At 41.7% G+C, this 20343-nt stretch overlaps 1 protein-coding gene across 1 annotated transcript; it reads right to left on the bottom strand.

Moving 5' to 3' along the window:
• Nucleotides 1-17426: 17426 nt before the first annotated feature.
• On the bottom strand, nucleotides 17427-19705 carry LOC138871940 (uncharacterized). Its single transcript, XM_070149866.1, has 2 exons — nucleotides 19564-19705; nucleotides 17427-18109 (listed from the first exon to the last, which is right to left on the bottom strand). Exons 1-2 carry the CDS (start codon nucleotides 19703-19705, stop codon nucleotides 17427-17429), a joined length of 825 nt encoding a protein of 274 aa, XP_070005967.1.
• Between the last annotated feature and the right edge of the window lie 638 nt (nucleotides 19706-20343).

Raw genomic sequence — 20343 nt, 5'->3', positions numbered from 1 at the left:
CAATTGGTGCTGCTGTTTTGAGTCTCCTCCGCAGTATTTCTACTACAAGATTTTACCGTTCAAAAAATAGTTAAAGTTGATGTGAACATATTATAGAATCTACAATAGAAACAATTAATGAATCTCGAAAATTATTAACACATGTAGAAAATAAAAGTTCCATACGTAATGTACGTAAAAGACCTGATTATAGTCGAGGTTCAATGAACCCAAACCAACTGATATTAGTGGGCTAAATTTAAGGTTCTGATTGGTCATGGGAGGTCTCGGTCCATGGTTAAAGTACTTTAAACTTTAAAGTCTTCGTCTAGAGTTGGTTAACTTTAACTTTTTAATTGTACCTTTCTTCTCTTTAGTTATTAGTTAAATTAAATAAATCGAAAGATTATCAAAAGCTTTTGGATTAGTGTTAGACCTGTTAAATGGGTTGACCCGACCTCGACCCAAATCCGTTGACTCTTGGCCCATGTGTCTTTAACTGGGCTGGTTCGGTTCACTTTCCTATAGGGGCCGGTCCGGATTTGATCCATTAATCAAAATATGTTGATCCAATCTCGGTCCGTAACCCGTAATCCCTTAACCCGGGTCCGTAAAAGAAAAACCATACTTATTAACATTAAAACTTAAGAAACATATGGAATTCAACTATTTCTATAACTAATAGTCCAAAACATATTGAGTTCGACTATTTCGACAAGATGCCTCATAGTGTCTTGAACTATATTCTTTTTTTAAATATTTGGATTTAATTTTTTACCACTTGTCTGAATATATATATATATATATGAGCTGGTCCGGGCCGATTGACCTGTGGATCAACTATCGATTCAGATCTGATCCGGTTCAGTGGGTCAAAATATTATAGTCCGGCCCAGACCCCTTAAATTAATGGATTGATCCGATTAGAGTTTTGTGGGTCCTCGCCGATTAAAGGGTCAATTTTAATGGGTTATGTGGACCGGTTCATGGGTCGACCCCGCCCATTTGACAGGTCTAAATTTAATGTCAAGGTAATTGTGGAAATTGGATCACCGTCATTGGTCGTCTTGACTTCAGATCATGATGCATTAGTTACTACGTTTTCCAACTTCGTACTCCGTTCAACAGTTTTTCCTTTTAATATTTCAGTTCACATTTGATAACATTTTATTTTTTATACATATACTAGTTTATTTGAGTTTTTGTTTTAAATTCGAGTTCAATGTCAACTCTTAGGTAGTATATATTGACTGAAGTACTTTTTTCTAAAATTTTATTTTGGGACAACCGAAAGTGGGCTTATGATAGAAAGATTGCTACTCCAGTATTTTAATAATACAAGTTTGAAGGTTGAGTTTACGTACGATTCAACTTCTTTTTTTTCTCTTGAACGTTATGCTATTTTTTGCTCTTTCTTTTATCTTCTTCCTCAAACCTTTCTTTTTGTATTCGTTACAACTTAGTTTATTTTTAGTGCACTTGTATTTAATTAAATTTACAAGTACTACTATGCTATATTACTATTCGACTTCTGATATTGTTTTGCGATATATTTGAAAAATTCTTCAGATCATCTGCAACATATACGAGATAAGGATATGACAAGGAAATGTTTCCTATATTAGCAACTAAGGAGTTCCTCCTCTGTCTCACTGTATATATTCTCTCATTCAAGTCAGATTTACAGTTAATTACTGTCTCTATTTTTGTCACGACCCGAATTTTTCCACCTTCGGGATCGTGATGACACCTAACATTGTACTCGCTAGGCAAGCTAACGTTACAGAATATTTTACCTTTTTTCTTTATCTTTTAACAATTTACAAGTTAACAGAAGTAAATCAGCGGAATAAATGCGGAAGAACAAAATTTAACAGATTATCTTAATACAAATAACGAAACCGTAATAAAAATCCACCCAGAACTGGTGTCACGACTCACGGACAGTCTTTAAATACTGCAAACAATGGTCTGAACAAAGAAATATACATCTATCTCGAAAGTAGATAAAACAGAAAAGAAATAGGATAGAAGGGGACGCTAGGGCCTGCGGACGCCTACAGGACTACCTTGGGTCTCCAATGGACTAAAGACAACCACCCAAACTCTACTCACAAGGTCCGGCACCGACAGTCTTGGGTATCCAATATCAAACAGTCTCGGTGCCGGACCTTGTGAGTGGAGTTTGGGTGGCTGCCTTCAGTCTATTGGAGACCTAAGGTAGTCATGTAGGCGTCCACAGGCTCCGGCGTTCCCTTCTATCCTATTTCTTTTATGTTTTATCTATTTTCGAGACAGATGTATATTTCTTTGTTCAGACCATTGTTTGTAATATTCGTAGACTGTCCGTGAGTCGTGACACCAGTTCTGGGTGGAGTTTTATTACGGTTTCGTTATTTGTATTAAGATAATCTATTAAATTTTGTTCTTCTGAATTTATTCCGCTGATTTACTTCTATTAACTTTTAAATTGTTAAAAGATAAAGGAAAAAGGTAAAATATTATGTAACGTTAGCTTGCCTAGCGAGTACAATGTTAAGCTCCATCACGGTCCCGCCGGTGGAAAAATTCGGGTCATGACAAGTTGGTATCAGAGCTCTAGGTTGCTTAGGTCTCACAATTCACGGACAAGCTTAGTAAAGTCTGAGGGATCGGTACAGAGATGTCTGTGCTTATCCCCCCAGAGGCTACAGAGTTTAAGAATAACTTTACATCTATTCTTCTCTGTCGTGCGATTTAAATTCTCAATGCTAATTGAACTTCTACTCTGTCCTTTCACAGATGGCGAGAATATGTACCGCTTCATCAGTTGATCAGCAGCCCGAGCCCCTAGCAGCAGCTCCTATGAGGGGAAGAGGACGAGGTTGTGCTAGAGGCCGAGGCAGGGGTAGAGATCAGCCCAGAGCAGCAGAACCAGCGGCGGAGACTTAGGTAGAGTTTGATGATAAGGTTCCGGCCCAGACCGTTCCAGCGGGGACAACTCAGGTTCCAGAGGGGTTCATCGCTACCCCGGTACTCCAGGATGCTCTGGTCCATCTAGTGGGCCTTATGGAGAGTGTCACTCATGCAGACATACTTCCTGTAGCACCAGCCGTCTCTCAAGCTGGAGGATGAGCATAGACTCCCGCTACTCGCACTCCAGAGCAGATGGCTCCCCAATTTTATACTTTAGCAGCTCAGCCAGTTGGGAAAGTTCCACCGGGTGTTGTAGATCAGGCCAGTGATGGATCAACTATGTCATCTGATGCTTTGTGAAGATATGGACAGGTTTACCAAGCTTTCAGTACTACCTTTGGTGGTGCATCTTTAGATGATCCCCATGACTATTTGGACAGCTGTCAGGTTCTATAGAACATAGGGATAATGGAGACCAATGGGTTCGACTTTGCTGCTTTCCGTCTGCCAGGTTCCGCCAAGAAATGGTAGAGAGATTATTATTCGGCCAGACTAGCTGGGTCATCAGCTCTCACTTGGGACCAATTTTCGCAGCTATTTCTCGAGAAGTTCCTTCCTGTCACTCAGAGAGAGGAGTACCGCATGCGGTTCGAGCGTCTTCAACAGGGTTCTATGACTGTCACACAATACGAGATGAGGTTTATTGATTTGTCCTGTCATGCTCTTCTTATACTCCCCACCAAGAGAGAAAGAGGGTGAGGAGGTTTATTGATGGACTCGCTCAGCCTATTAGATTGCAGATGGCTAAGGAGACAAGGAGCGAGATTTCTTTTCAAGATGCGGCAAATGTGGTCAGGTGGGTTAAGATGGTTCTAGCTCAGGGAAGTGGTCAAGGGTCTGACAAGAGGCCTCGTCATTCTGGCAGATTCAGTGGTGCCTCGTCTAGAGGCAGGGCTTCTTTTGGTAGGGGACATCCTCCCAGGCCGTTTTATTCAGCACTTCAGGCTTCTCACGGTGCCTCAAGTGGTCGTGGTTCTCAAATGCAGTATTCTGATCAGCTACCCTATAGTGCACCACCAGCTCCTATCAGTGCACCTCCACTCCAGAGTTTTTAGGGTGATTATTCAGGCCGTCAGGGTCAATTTTAGGGTCAACAGTCTCAGCAGCCGAAGTCTTGCTATACTTGTGGCGATCCGAGGCATATTGCTAGATCTTGCCCTGGAGCCTCGAGCAGTTCTCAACATCAGGGTTCTCATGCCATGGTTTCGGCACCAGGTGTCACACCTCCTTTTTACCTACACCCGTGAAGGGTATAAATACAAGGGAGTTTTTCCAATTAAAGGACAATCGAAACGGGATTAGTTTATTTAAAGATTCAGAGTTTCCACATGGGATAATTTAGGGTGTCCCAAGTCACCGGTTTAAATCCCGAATCGAGGAGAAGATTGACCCTGTACTACAGTCCGCGAACCAGAAATTCGAGTAAGGAATTCTATTAACCCGGGAGAAGGTGTTAGGCATTCCTGAGTTTCGTGGTTCTAGCACGGTCGCTTTGATCATACTTGGCCTATTACAATTGTTTAATTACTGAGTTTAGATCCTATGTGCTTTTATCTATTAACCTCTTTTAAATTACTTGATTATTCATAGTTAAAGAATTGAGTTATGCGTACGTATACTCTTTTCCTTTGGCACGTCAAAAATCATGTCACGCGAACGTGTCCATAATTAATAACGCTTTGTTTATTAAGCAAGTTTAGCCGAAGTTACGCGAACGTATACTCCGATTTTATTTTAAAGAAATCGTAACCATGTCACGCGGACGTGTCCACAATCACGATAATATTTTAAACGGCCTTAAAGGTTTCTCTACGAATATTTATTATTTTACCTCTACATGATGAAATTAACACAAGAGCCATTTGTTACGAAGTGTCTAACTATGGCTTGCCTCAAATTTCTATTTCAAGACCCTAATTATTTAAACTAAAGTACTTGAGAAATCCCTTCCAATCAACAAGGCTTCATTGAGCCATTTTATTGATGGAAGAGCCCGAATTAAACAGGCCCAGACTTATGGGAAAACAAACCCGTCTCAACGTGAGGAAACTCTTCTGACTGAAGAAATTCCAATAATATTCAGGCCCAAAGGCCCAAATAGTTTGGCAACACTAGCTGCAGACAAGGGCTTTAGGATCGAATCCCTGAAGCCAACATCTAACAATGACCTTACTCATAACCTTTTGACCTTTAAGAGGGGGGAAGCAATACAAATATGAAGGCCCTTTCCTAGTAAGTTGTCCCATGCGGTCCAACCGGCCCAATTCCTTTAAATAATTCCATAAGGATAGTCATACATGAACGAACACACGTCCAAACTGCTGGCTCAAATTTGCGTCTATTTACAAGCCAATACAAACCCACATTTACCCTTTGTTACATGCTAAATCTGCATCCACAATTTTTAATCCAGAATTCAACTTCTAGTAATGATGTGCTTTGCTAAACCCATTTCTGCCACAAAATGCAGTAACCATATTGGACCAAATGGCATAGTGAAAATTTAAGTCCCAAACTATAAATTCTACCACAGTTTACCAGATTTGGTACTCGTCGAACTGTAAACTCATAGTCTGAATCACAGTTCTTCGGGAGCAAACAACTTGCTCGAGTTCTAAAACTGTACCAGAAACTGCGCTACAAAACTCAGGCAAGTTAAATGTAAATACAAAATTTCAATCAGATCTAATAGTCCGTGAAATAAACAATCTTGAGTCAACAGTATCTAAACCAGTCCATCTCGAGACATCTGAATAGTAAAATGACAGCATATAAAGAACTTATGCTAAGGTAAACATTTAGACTAGGCTACCATGTCGTATGACATTCGGAGATTAAAGGTTGATCCCATCGTTCACAGTTGAGAGGCAACAAGGGAAATTTCCAGCAAAACAAAGTAGACAAACATGAATACAACTCAAAGCTCCAGATTCCATTTTTGATTTCCCACATCAAGCTTTACATTCGAATAGAGTGCATAGATGTGTACCTGGGAATAAACAAAGACAAAATGAAAAATCAACAGGAGCAGCAACAAGAATCAGCACTGAAACAGCCAGTAGAACCAGTCCCAACCCCAGAAATGATGTACATCAACTCAATACAAAAAAACTCAAACACTCGGCAGCCCAACAAAACTTTAGACCCAACTTTGGCAACCCAGTTCAATCTCTTTCACACTCGGATGAGTAAAAGCAGTTTCAGAAGTTGAAAAGGAATCCACACTCACTGAAATTCAATGAAACAGTAAAATTTCTGGCATTTTTTTTTGTATTTTTTTTCCTGAGTTTTTCTTCTTTTCAGCTCTTCAGTCTTGCCTTGAAAGGCAAGAAAAGCTACCTTTATAGGCAAGCTCTTAGGGCAGACTTAGTTTTGCACTTTGCCCCCTTTTTCATTTTTATTATAGCTTAGATACCCTTATAAAAGAAACAGAAAATCAGAACCAACCCCTTCCCCAGCTTCCTAGAAGCTTGCTAGTCTGTTATAGCAAGATTCCCTTAGTCCAATTCCCTAGTCTACCCTTAAAAGATTTTGAAACTACCCAGAACCACCCGGGTCAACTGGTCAAGCTAATTGGGTCAAGCTGACCCAATTCGATGGGTCTACTGAAAACCTAGCTCAACTCTCATTGGGCTTTTTAATCTTGTGAACCCAATCAATACTTAAGAAAAATCCCAAAACCCAAACGTTCAAATTGAGATCCTAAAGACTCGAAGTTAGGCCCAAAAGGACAATGCAACTTCAGACTATCCGCACTTGAACACAAGACCTAACTCACAATCACACACATCCTAAATCTAACATGCAGGTATGGAAGATAAAGAAGAATGATAAATATAAAGAAACATAATAAAAATCAGAAAATGAGAAAGAGTAGAAGAAGGTGAGGATGAGGAAACAAGAATACCAAATGGGAAAGAAGAATACCTAAAGATCTCGGACAAACAAGAAATAACATTTACACTTCGATATCTCCAATTTTCGGCCCAAACCGAGATTAATCGTATGTTCTTTGTCAAAAACATGCGATTAAAGTCGAACTGAGCCTTAAAATCTTCGGCGAAACCTTGATTTGAGACCTGGGGTTCTATGGTTCATCTTTTGATCTAAGATTCAAGGAGCTGGGGCAACATTGGAGGGAAACGGAGCGAGGATTCAGAATGAGGGGGTCAAGGTGGTTCGGTAGTGTGATTTTGGTGGCGTTTGTAGGTGGCGCCGCCACCGGAGTCCGGGGATTTGGGGGCGACTCATCTAGGGTTTCGGGTGTTTCTGGTGGGGTGTTGAGCAGAAGGGGTTTTAAGGGGGGGGAACAGGTTTCGGACATTTAAATACTCCCAGGGCTTCAGTTCTGAGTCGTTCGATTAAGGGGAGATCAACGGCTCAGATCAATACTTATTGAAACGACGTCATTTCGTTTGGGGGGATCCGGACCGGGTCACGTGTGGGTTGGGCCGGGTATTGGGTGATTTTCATTTGGGCTGGGGAATTTTGGCCCAGATTTAGGTTTTCTCATTTCTTTCTTTTTCCTTTTTCAATTTCACAATTCTTTTCTTTTTCCAAAATTAAAATAAATCCTAAATTAATTAATAATTATTTTTAAGGTAAATTAACCTACCCAATTAGATTAATCACTCGTCATGATATTTACAATAATTAATTAAATCCTAAATTTAAAGAAAAATTATACAATTCAAAATTAAAAAGTAAAATGCAAAATGAATTATTTTTTGTGATTTTCATTTTTTATAAAACAAACTCATTTGCTAATTAATCTAAAAATATAAAATATAAAATTAAATCCTAAGTGCAGATGCAACATATTTTTTGTATTTTGCATGAATTAAATAAATGTGTATAGACAAATGCAAATAATTAACAGAAAATGCCACGAAATACAACAAAATTGCAAACACTGAAAGAAATTATTTTGTTTTGAATTTGTTGGAGTAATTCATATAGGGCAAAAATCACGTGCTCACAGCTGCCCCTCTTTGCGCGGAAACACGGAGAGTTTTCATGCAAAGATAAAGTGAGCGGATACGAGCGATTTTTGCCCGTTCGAATACTCCGTGGGAAGCATTTTTGAAAGATTTGACCGCACCCTGCTTCCGAGGTTGCCTACATATCCTTGGCTAAAAAGAAATCAGGTCAGTGTAGTTCAGTAATGTCTGGTAGCTGGGACTACCATGGAGCTGTGATTTCACTGTTGTTGTTGCTGCTGCTACTGCTTACTGAACCCCCTTATTACACTATGACAAAATGAAAAGAAGCTAGACTAGACTATGATCAATGCATTACAAAATCCTATCTATATCTTCAAACTTGCTATTGTGGTTCTTGTTGCCTTGTTGCCTGGTATTCTCCTGGTGGAATCCCCTTGTTGTCGCCTTGAATTGTAATCTGAGATGTCTTCCCCTTCTTCAGGTGGGTGCCTGACCGCTGAACTTGATACGTATTCCCATGCTATCCAGGCGGGCTCCTGACTTCAAAATGTGAATGTATTCCCATGCTATCCAGGCGGGCTCCTGACTTCAACAAAAATAGACAAAAACAAAGAAATTTTATACCCTAGTTTGGGTATGTGGGCCCATGTGTAAGTGTAAAACGAATCACGTTACCGAATATCAACACGAACTTGAAAGCTAAAACTTGAATTGTACTCCCTTGTTCTCTAGGTGGGCTCCTGATTGCTGACTGGAAATGTGTTCCTTGCTTTCCAGGCGGGCTCCTGATTGCTGACTTGAAAGTATTCCCTGCTTTCCAGACGGGCTCCTGACTTCAACTCGAAAATTCTCCCTGCTCTCCAGGCGGGCTCCTGACTTCAAGATAGACAACACAAAGAATTTGAAAGCTAAAATTTAAATTGTACTCCCTTGTTCTCAAGGCGGGCTCATGACTGCTGCGCTTGAAAGTATTCCCTACTCTCCAGATGGGCATCCTGACTGCTGACTTGAAATGTATTCCCTGCTTTCCAGGCAGGCTCCTAACTTCAACATAGACAAAACAAAGAATTTGAAAGTTAAAACTTAAATTGTACTCCCTCGTTCTCCAGGAGGGCTCCTGACTCCTAACTTGAAAGTATTCTCTGCTCTCCAGGCGGTCTCCTGACTTCCACTTGAAATGTATTCCCTGCTCTCCAGGCTGGCTCCTGACTTCAACATGAAATGTATTCCCTGCTCTCCAGGAGGGCTCCTTACTTCAACATAGACAAAACAAAGAATTTGAAAGCTAAAACTTAAATTGTACTCCCTTGTTCTCCAGGCGGGCTCCTGACTGCTACGCTTGAAAGTATTTCCTGCTCTCCAGGCGGGCTCTTGACTTCAACTTGAAATGTATTCCCTGCTCTCCAGGCGGGCTCCTGACTTCAAAATAGACAAAACAAAGAAAAATTTTCTGCCCCAATTTGGTGGCTGGGCACAACTGTGAGTGTAAAACTAAATCATATTACCAAGTATTACTAAAAATTTGAAAGCTATATCCCATTATGCAGGGGGGTCCTGATAACTCTTAACTAAACGATAATTTTAAATCTAAGTTATATCTTCTACAGGTGTGACTTCTGCTAAATCTTGTTATCTAAGAGAATCCAATTATCCAGGAGGGTCTTGAAAATTGTCAAATTTTTATTAAGGGTGACAACTTTCATGTCTGAATTATACTACCCTACAATAGAGTTTACGCTAAATGTTGTTATCTAATCGAAATCTTAAAGCTAAGTCCCATTATTCAGGAGGGTCCTGAAAACTCCTAATTGAATCCTATCTCAAACATGCAAACTTCTAAGCTAACTTATATTCTTTTGGGATACATTTATGCTATACTATGTTATTTCTGAACTTTAATCTATGTCCCATTTTCTATGAGGGTCCTGAAAGTTTACAGTCAAACCTGTTTTGGTGCTTACTCTTTTCCCCTACGGAGAGTTTCTCCGAATCAAACGAATTTTCTGCCCCTGTTTCAATCAAAGAAAATTTTGTCAGTTTAAAGTAGTGGTTAGCTGATGACATTCTTGCTAAAGATCTTTCTGCTGCAATGTTTTGTTCTGACTGGCTTCTCCGAACTGGCTCTGAACCGCTTTGACTTTCTGACTGACTCTCACACCCCATGACCTTTGATGAACCGAGTGTTCTATACTCATGCTGTTGTTTTACCTCTGACCTTTTTATCTGAACCTTTGCATCTCCCATGACATTACCAATCCATTTCACCGATGAAACTTCCGGTGATTCCTTGTACCCCTATCTTACATCATGTTATCCGTAGTATGCTTTGACCACTCCATGCTTTGCAATTTTGGAAGTTGGTAGTGAGCTTTGAAATCCTTTTCACTTGATTTGGACAAGACTGACATTGAAACATCTTTAGATAAATCCCCAAAAAAAATGAAATGCAATGACTTTGCGGGTTAAGGATAAGAAGAATTCAAAACCAGATGACTGCTACAAAGGAAAAAGAAAAGGAAACTTATCTGAGTGGAACAGCTAGTACCAATTATCATGACATGCGTTTCGGATTAATCGGCTCAATCTGTCCAACCAATCAACTTTCAGTTGCCGTACTTTGTTGCCCCAAAATTTCCATGACCTGATTACTTTACCTAAACCTTGACCTTGTTCATCCTACGGTGCCTTGAAAGGTTTTCACCAGCAGACCTCTTTCATTCGTTCATCTCTCAACTCACTTTTGCTTTACGGTGCCCGTGAGGGTTTTCACCAATAAGACTCTCTCATTTTAATTTCTCCCAACTCCCATCGCCTTACGATGCCTGTAAAGGTTTTTACCAATAAAGCTCTCTCATTTTTATTTCTCTCAACTCCCGTCGCCTTACGGTGCCTGTGAAGGTTTTCACCAATAAGACTCTCTCATTTTTATTTTTCCTACTTGAACTAGAGTGTTTCCCCTGACATGAATTACATTTACCTGCTCGACTTGGCATTTCTCAAAGACTGATTAGAAGGCCTTTCATTGGACCGTAATGTAGGCTTCTGGACAGGGTTAGAAAGAAAGGGTATAAAAGTCTCAAAACAATACAAATGGGTTAAAATTACAACTTTCGGAATCACGTTTCTCACAACAACCACAACTTCTGCCCCAGTTTCTTGCATGGGGATTTTTGAATTTTTGTTTTGATGAGACAAACCGTGAGGCTGCCTACGTATCCTTAAAAGGAATCAGGTTGAACGTAGTTCATGTCGTAGAAATTACTTTGTTGTTGTGATTTTATTTTCTTTCTTTCTTTTCTTTCTCTCTTTTTCTTCTGTTGTTCTTCTTTTTTTTTCTTTTCTATTTCTCCTTTTTTTCTTTTTTCTTTTTTCTTTTCTTTTATTTTCTTTCTCTTTCTTCTCTCTTTTCATTTTTCTTTTCCCTTTTCCTTTCTTGTTCATTCTTTCTTTTCTTTTCACTTACTTATCCTTCACACTTGCGTTTCTGAATTGTGTCGTTGATCCCGAAAGAGAGGTATGAAAGAAAATAAATAAGGCTCAAAAGGGGGTAACAAAGGATAAAGTGTTTAGATAGTAGAACAAAATGTCTTCGTCATTTTAATCTTCAAAATTTGCCAATTAAAAATAAGTACAATCAAAGGAAGAAATCATACGTAATATCTTTTGACTGCATCGGAATTGATAGTCATTTCTACACATTTCCTTTCTATATCTGTCAAATACAACGCGCCATTGGACAATACTCTGGATACAACAAACGGCCCCTGCCAGTTTGGGGCAAATTTTTCTTTTGCTTCAACCTAATGAGGAAAAATACATCTCAACACTAACTAACCCACTTCAAACTTCCGTGGATGTACCTTCTTGTTATATGCCCTCGCTATTCTTTGTTGGTACAATTGGCCGTGACACACTGCTGCCAATCTCTTTTCATCAATCAGACTTAATTGTTCCAAGCGGGTTTTGACCCATTCAACGTCATCAATTTTTGCCTCAGTGACGATCCGAAGGGATGGGATTTCAATTTATGCGGGTATCTCCGCCTCCGTGCCATACACCAACAAATAAGGAGTGGCCCCTACTGAAGTACGGATAGTAGTGCGTTAACCCAGCAATGCAAACGACAACTTTTCATTCCACTGTCTAGAACCTTCCACCATTTTTCGAAGTATCTTCTTTATATTCTTGTTGGCTGCCTCGACTGCTCCATTTGCCTTAGGGCGATATGGGGTGGAATTGCGATGTATAATCTTAAACTGTTGACATGTCTCCGTCATCAGATGACTGTTGAGATTAGCGCCATTGTCCGTGATGATTACCTTCGGAATCCCAAACCGACAGATGATATTTGAATGCACAAAGTCGACCACTGCTTTCTTGGTCACATATTTGAACATTTTCACTTTAACCCACTTAGTGAAATAATCAATGGCTACCAGAATAATCCTGTGTCCATTCGATGTTGCTGGCTCGATTGGCCCAATGACATCCATGCCCCAAGCAATAAAAGGTCATGGTGCAAACGTTGTATGTAATTCAGATGGTGGAGAATGAATCAAATCTCCATGGACTTGGCACTGATGACATTTACGCACAAAACTGATGCAATCCTACTCCATAGTGAGCCAGTAATAACCTTCTCGGAGAATCTTCTTTGCCAGAACGTACCCACTCATATGCGGTCCAAAAACTCCGGAGTGTACCTCAGTCATGATTGCTGTGGTCTATCTTGCATCTATGCATCTTAGCAACCCCAGATCTGGAGTTCTTTTGTACAATACCCCTCTACTAAAAACAAATCCACTCGCCAATCGTCGAATTGTTCTTTTCTAATCACCAGTGGCATGTATCGGATATACCCCCATCCTAATATATTCTTTGATATCATGGAACCATGGCTCCCCATCCAGTTCTTCTTCCACCATATTACAGCAAGCATGCTAATCACGGACCTGAATCTGCAAAGGGTCCACATAAGCCTTATCTGGATGATGTAACATTGATGCCAGAGTAGCCAAAGCATCGACGACTTCATTATGGATCCTTGGGATATACTTGAATTCTATCGACTGAAACCGTTGACAAATATCATGTAAACATTGTCTGTACGGTATGAGTTTCAAATCCCACATTTCCCATTCTCCCTGAATTTGGTGCACCAGGAGGTTCGAGTCGCCCAAGACCAAGACTTCCTGGACACCCATATCCACAGCTAACCTCAAACTCAAAATACATGCCTCGTACTCAGCCATGTTGTTGGCACAGTAAAAACAAAGCTGAGCCGTAACAGGGTAGTGCTACCCTATTTCAGAAATAAGTACTGCTCCTATCCCCACGCCCTTCATGTTTGCAGCCCCATCAAAGAAAAGTTTCCATCCAGGTTTCTCGACTTGTTCCAACTCATCAATGTGCATCACCTCTTCATCAGGGAAATAAGTTTTCAAAGTTTCATAATCTTCATTAACCGAGTTCTTGGCCAAATGGTCCGCCAAGGCCTGTGGTTTCTTTGCAGTTCGAGTCACGTAGACAATGTCAAACTCTGTGAGCAGGATCTGCCACTTTGCAAGCCTCCCTGTGGGCATAGGCTTCTGAAAGATATACTTCAATGGATCCAAGCGAGATATGAGATAGGTAGTGTAAGATGACAAATAATGTTTCAGCTTCTGCGCCACCCAGGTTAGGGTACAACACGTCATCTCAAACTGAGTGTACTTGACCTCGTACGGCGAGAATTTCTTGCTGAGATAATATATGGCCTGCTCCTTCCTGCCAGTGATGTCATGTTGGCCCAATACACAGACGAATGAATTGTCCAAAACTGTCAGATATAGGATCAAAGGTCGCCCTGGTTCTGGCAGGACCAATACGAGTGGATTTGACAAATACCCCTTTATCTTATCAAACGCCTCCTGACATTCATCTGTCCACTTGACTGCAGTGTCTTTATTTAACAGTTTGAAGATTGGCTCACAGGTTGCCGTGAGCTGAGCGATGAACCTGCTGATATAATTCAATCTTCCCAACAAACTCATCACCTCGGTCTTGTTCCTCGGAGGTGGTAATTCCCGGATGGCCTTGACTTTCAATGGATCTAGTTCAATGCCCTGGCGGCTGACTACGAACCCCAACAACTTTCCAGACCGTACCCCAAAAGCACACTTTGCAGGATTAAGCTTGAGATTGTACCTGCGAAGCCTTCGGAAGAACTTCTTCAGATCCCTGACGTGGTCAGACTGCTTTCTAGACTTCACGATCACATCATCCACGTATACCTCGATTTCCCGGTGTATCATATCATGGAATATTGTTGTCATTGCCCTCATGTAGGTCGCCCCAACATTTTTCAAACCAAATAGCATGACCCGATAGCAGTACGTTCCCCACGGCGTGATGAATGCCGTCTTTTCTACATCTTCCTCGTCTATCAATATCTAATGATAACCCGCGTAACAATCCACAAAAGAACCAATCTCATGTTTGGCACAATTATCAATCAAGATATGGATGTTCGGCAATGGGAAATTGTCTTTTGGACTCACCTTGTTGAGATCCCGATAGTCAACACACACCCTGGTCTTGCCATCCTTCTTCGACACAGGCACAACATTGGCTAACCAGGTGGGATACCGGGTGACCCGAATGACTTTGGCATCGAACTGCTTGGTGACCTCTTCTTTAATCTTTACACTCGTATCCGTTTTGAACTTTCTCAGCTTCTGTTTGAGAGGAGGGAATGCCGGGTCAGTGGGCAACTTATGAACCACTAAATCAGTGCTTAGACCCGACATGTCGTCATATGACCATGCAAAAACATCTTTGTATTCGAACATTGCTTTAATTATCTCCTCCCTGAGTTAAGGTTCCAGATGGACACTTATTTTAGTTTCATGGACATTATCTTGGTCACCTAGATTAACTGCTTCTGTATCGTTCAAGTTAGGTTTGGGCTTTTCCTCAAAATGACTTAATTCCTTACTAATTTCTTCATAGGCCTCATCATCATCAAATTCCAACTCGTCATCACACTCAATTTCTTGTATTATTACTTCAGAGTTAGATTGGCCTTTAAAACTGGGCCGAAGATTCCTCATGTATGTCATGTCATTGATATCATCATAAAAATAACTGTACAAAAGAAGAAAACAAAAATAAAATTAGAAGAAATGAAGGAAAATGTTCAATTGCATTTCATTGAATTTAACGATAACAGGGTTTTAACACATCCAACTAGACGGAACATAATATCTGAATTACAGACCCTGGAATAATCCAGACAACTAAAAGAAAATCAATACCCACTACCAAGACTCCCTCCGGGTAGGAAGAGGAGTAGCTTCCCAGTTGTTGACTTTTGCACGTGGTCCCACGAATTGCACATCTACCCTACTAGACCCTTCCCCAGCCTGAACCATGTTGACCTCGGCGAATAACCTTTCGAACCCCTTCTCCAAGTCTCCATCGGCACCAATCAATGGTCCAGGGACCTTTGACAACAATTGCTTTCTGATACCCGGCCTGACGAATGACCTAGACAGACGCGGGATTGGCTTTGGCAATGCCCATATTTTTTGTTTCATTTTTCTAGCTTTTCTCACGTCTGCAACGGTAGGCTTGAACCCCAGACCAAAAGTATCCAGATTATTTGGAAGAGAAAGTGGCTGCACAATACCTTTCAGAGATGCGCCTAAGCCCTTGCCCGGTACGAAACCATTTTTCAACATTTCAACAGCTACCATAACTGATGCTACAACCATCTTTGGAATTGGAACGCACTTTCCTTCTGGAATTTTCTCTACCGATACTGTGTCGAAAACCTGATAAACCTATGGTCCCTTGTCATCGTCAACCTCTATAAGCGGAACAATGGCACCGTTGGGCACACACAAATTATCTTCTCCATGTACAACAATTTCCTGTCGATCCCATTCAAACTTGACCATTTGATACAAAGTAGACGGGACTGCTTTGGCCGCATGGATCCAGGGTCATCCCAACAATAGATTGTATGAAACAGCCACATCGAGCACCTGGAATTTCATAGTAAATTCAACTGGCCCTATTGTGAGCTCAAGCACTATGTCCCTGACTGAATCCTTCCCTCCACCGTCAAATCCCCGAACGCAAATACTGTTCTTGTGAATTCTTTCATCCTCCACTTGCAGCTTGTTCAATGTGGAGAGAAGACAGATGTTCGTGCTAGACCTGTTGTCAACCAGTACCCGAGTAACCACAGAATCTTCGCATTTCACCGTTAGATAGAGGGCTCTATTGTGCTCGGTACCCTCAACGAGCAACTCATCATCGGAAAAAGTGACTCGTTTTACCTCAAATATCTTGTTAGCTATCTTTTCCAAGTGGTTTACTGATATTTTGTCAGGAACGTGGGCCTCGTTCAAGATCTTCATCAAAGCACGACAGTGATCGTCTGAATGGATCAATAATGACAAGAGCGATATCTGAGCTGGTGTCTTCCTTAACTGCTCCACAATGGAATAGTTTTGCACTTTCATCTTTCTCAGAAATTCCTCTGCTTCTTCCTCAGTCACCGCTTTCTTCACCAACACTGGATTATCTTTTGGGGTCTTAGCTTTTCTCAACTCTTCAGGGGCAAAGCATCTCCCCGATCGAGTCAAACCATGGGTCTCACACACTTCCTCTTTAACCTCTTTCCCTTTGTAAGTCATGATCACTCATTCATAATTCCATGGGACTACCTTGTTGTTGCCCATTGGTAATTGAGTTACCGGTTTGATAATGACAGGATCTGCGGGGGTGCCCTTTACAATTACCACGGGCTTGTTCATCACTCCTGGCACAACCACTATTGCTCTTTCATGTTTTCCTGCAATGTCACTTGAGGACCCCTTCTTGGCCTCCACAGAGGGTTCAGTATTTGCCCTGTTCAACTTGATCACAAACTTCTCACTTGTTGACTTTTCAAATGGTCTGGCTTCACTAGCCCGAATCATCATGACGGTTTGTGAAGGCTTTTTAGGCTCCCCTCCTTTATGCACTATCTCAATCATATTTGTTTCATGATGGGCCGGCAAGGGAATCTGATTGATATTGGGCGCCTCCGGAGCTTGGACCCAATCCGATTGGTGTCAATGAGTTCTTGAATGGCTGTTTTCAATTTCCACCATTTCTCTATGTCATGTCCTGGGTCCCCTAAACAATACTCATAACTCACCGAGTGGTCAAGATTTCTGGGAGGGGGATTCATCAATTTAGCCTCGATCGAATTCAACATACCCAACTGTCTCTGTGGAATAGGCTACCATACGATTCTCCCAATGGAGTGAAAGTCTTTTGCTTCTGCAACCTCTCATTCTTAAAGGCTTGATTGGGTCGAAAACCTGATCCAGGAGGGGTTTTGTAGTCTTTTGGGGGTGGATAGTTATTTTGTGGAGCTTGGTATGGGTTTTGTGGAGCTGGCGCAAGCCATTGTGCGTGAGCGGGAGGTCGGGTATAGGTTTGTGCGTGATGGACGGAAAAATGGGGACCTGGCGGTGGGTAGTAGTGTTGTGGTGGGCTATACGAAGTGTGGGGTTAAGTTAGGGGATAGGGTCGAGGCTGGTTGTGGTAACGTGAAAGGTTCCTGGATCCGACCCAAGCTCCCGACTCGATTGTCGCGACATCCTCTTTCTTTTTCTTCCCGAGCACACCCCCAGTACCGTTTTGAATGGCCTTAGTGGTTGCTTTGATCGCTGAATAACTCATGATCTTGTTGGACTTGAGTCCCTCTTCAACCATGCCTCCCATTTTCACGACTTTATTAAAGGACTTACCGACTGTTGACACCAAGTGACCGAAATAAGTAGGTTCCAAGGCCTGCAAGAAATAATCAAGCATCTCACTTTCTTTCATCGGAGGGTCAACCCTCGCTGCCTGCTCTCGCCAACGGAATCCATATTTCCTGAAGCTCTCACCAGGCTTCTTCTCAAGCTTTGTCAATGACAGACGATCTGGGATGATTTCGAGGTTGTACTGAAAATGGCAGGCGAAGGCTTGGGCCAAGTCGTCCCATGTGTACCACCTATTGTGATCTTGTCTGGTGTACCATTCCAAGGCTGATCCACTGAAACTTTGGCTGAAATATGCCATCAGCAATTCATTTCTTCCACCTGTTTCTCTCATTATGCTACTAAATCCTCTTAATTGCGCTACTGGGTCACCATGCCCTTCGTACAAATCAAACTTAGGAATTTTGAACCCTGCTGGCAACTGAACATCTGGGAACAGACATAAATCCTTATAGGCCACACTCACTTGACCTCCCAGCCCCCTCATATCTCGGAAAGATTGTTCTAAGCTTTTGACCTTTTTGATCATCTCTTCATGCACGAGATTTTTGGGCGGCTTCTCGGTCTAGGCCGGGATATCAAGATGAGGGGTGTAAGGATATGGTTATGGAACTTTGAAGGTGGGTTCAAGGGGATAGTATTGGTTTTCGTGAGTTTGGAACAGGGGTTCACTGGAAGATCGGTGTAATGTAGTAGGTGGAGGTGCCACCAAAACATGTGTAATTGGCGGAGGAGGGTATGAGACTTGTTTGGGTGGTGGAGCTTGAGAAGTTTGGGAAGTGGCGCCATGGCATTGTTGGTAGAGGGGAAAGGCTGGGATGAGTTCACAGTGGGAGGCTCCGGAGGTTGGGCTGATGGTGGGATATAAGCAGGGTTGGCGGGATAAACTGGTGGTGAGTGCCCCTTCTCCCAGGCTTGGTACATTTCAGCCATCTACTGTTTTAGCTTATACATTTCTTCCCTCATTGCATTAACGTCCATTTCTTCCACCTCTTTTGATGGGTCGACAATACTTGTTTCCGGTTCCTAGTTGACAATATTCAGCCTGTCTTTCGATCGGATATTGTAGGAGTGAGTTGCCAGAATGCCAGTCAACTAACCACCTGCCTGAGCTCAATACATCAACAACAACCTTGTTAGCAATTAGGCTTTAACATATTGGTAACCGCACATTGGGCATGAATGCACCTAAAAAGTTAACTGACTCTATTATGTATTTGATTGGTTGCATGCATCATCCCTTTTCTTTCTTTCGATTGCAAACATCCCATTTTCTTTCTTTTCTTTTCCTTCCTTTCATTCTCTCTTTGTTTTTACTCTCTCTTGTTTTTCCTCTCTTTCTTTCTCTCTTTTATTTGGTTACGGTCGAATCCTATGGAGATTGCCTACGTATCATGACCTCGCATGAATCAGACCAAGTATAGTTCTTGGGGATAAGTGTGAAGTAAAACATTTTGGGATTTTCAGTTTTCATATATAAAAATGCTATTACAAAGACTGAAACTAACAGACTCGAAAGAAACTAACAAACTCGAGATACAGACTAAAACAACAACCACCCACATACTCCGATAATAGAAATACAGACTCCAAAACAACTGGAAGACTTTAACGGAAAGAAAATACAGACTCAAGGAATCACGAATACATCAATGCCTCAATTGTCCCCGGGACCTGTGGGGCATCATTCGGCCTTGTTGCGGGCCGACTCGCTAAATCCCCCTGAAAGTGGTGGAGATTTTCCATTACCCGGCGAACAAAAGTCATCACAGTAGCGAAGAACATAGATCTCGTCATATCCTTATAGCTACTGCACTTCATTGCGATATAGTTGGCGACCCTCCTGACTCACTCTCTTATGACGCCCTTCTCTTACAACAAACGCCCAATTTGTTCGGTTCTGGCTTCCAAAGTTTGTTCGGCTGCCTGGTTATGCTCTTGGAGTTGTTGCAAGTCCCTTTCTAGCCGTGCCATTAAGGCGTAATGCTCTCTTTCAGCCTTAAAATTCTTGGCTTGTTTAGCCATTTCACCCTCGAGGTTGCCAATTGCCTTTTACCAACCTATGACCCCTCTTTCATATCTTCATTTCATCTGTTGAACGAAAGCTTCACGCCCTTCGACGCTTTCAGCCAACCTTGCCCGTGCTTTTGCTAGTTCAGACTCAGCTTTCTGAAGGTCATCTTCATAGTCACGTACCTTTTGAGTGAGGTTGTAAATGAGCCTCTCGTCTTTCCTACTTTGGCCTGGGTTCTCGGCTTCAATTTTCAACTGTCGAACCTGAGCTCTGAGGGCCTCATTTTCTCGCACCAATCTTCTCCTTCCACCTTCGGCCTCTTGTGCCTACAAATCATTGTTGAAGGTGACATTTCTCAATTCTTCTCGTAGACCATGGATGATGGCCTTATATTCCTTTTCCTTCTCCCCCAAGCTAACCTCTCTTGAATTTTATCATCAAAGGCTTGAACATGAGGCCTTTTGGCGGGCGTCTCGGGCTCTGGCTCGTTGTTTACATAAGATATTTTCTCAAACCAAGCAACATAATTTGGATCTATTTCCCCCCTTGGCGATATCTGGTACCTGGGTGCCATTTTTTAGATACCGACAGTTATTCCAATCCTGCTAAACTATAGCCTCAGGCAATGCAGCTACTGGATGAAACTCTA

The sequence above is a fragment of the Nicotiana sylvestris genome, chromosome 6 (genome assembly GCF_000393655.2).
Source record: "Nicotiana sylvestris chromosome 6, ASM39365v2, whole genome shotgun sequence".
Classification (NCBI taxonomy): domain Eukaryota; kingdom Viridiplantae; phylum Streptophyta; class Magnoliopsida; order Solanales; family Solanaceae; genus Nicotiana; species Nicotiana sylvestris.
Note: the sequence above shows the minus strand (reverse complement) of the source record. Positions and strands in the feature narration are given on the sequence as shown.

Bases quoted from the DNA above. Each gene is read 5' to 3' on its own strand.
- LOC138871940 (XM_070149866.1), bottom strand. From the start codon at position 19,705: ATGGCTAAACAAGCCAAGAATTTTAAGGCTGAAAGAGAGCATTACGCC. The intron at 18,110-19,563 runs GTTTGTTGTAAG...GTCTGTTCCCAG, and splicing joins CAGAACCGAACAAATTGGGC to ATGTTCAGTTGCCAGCAGGG.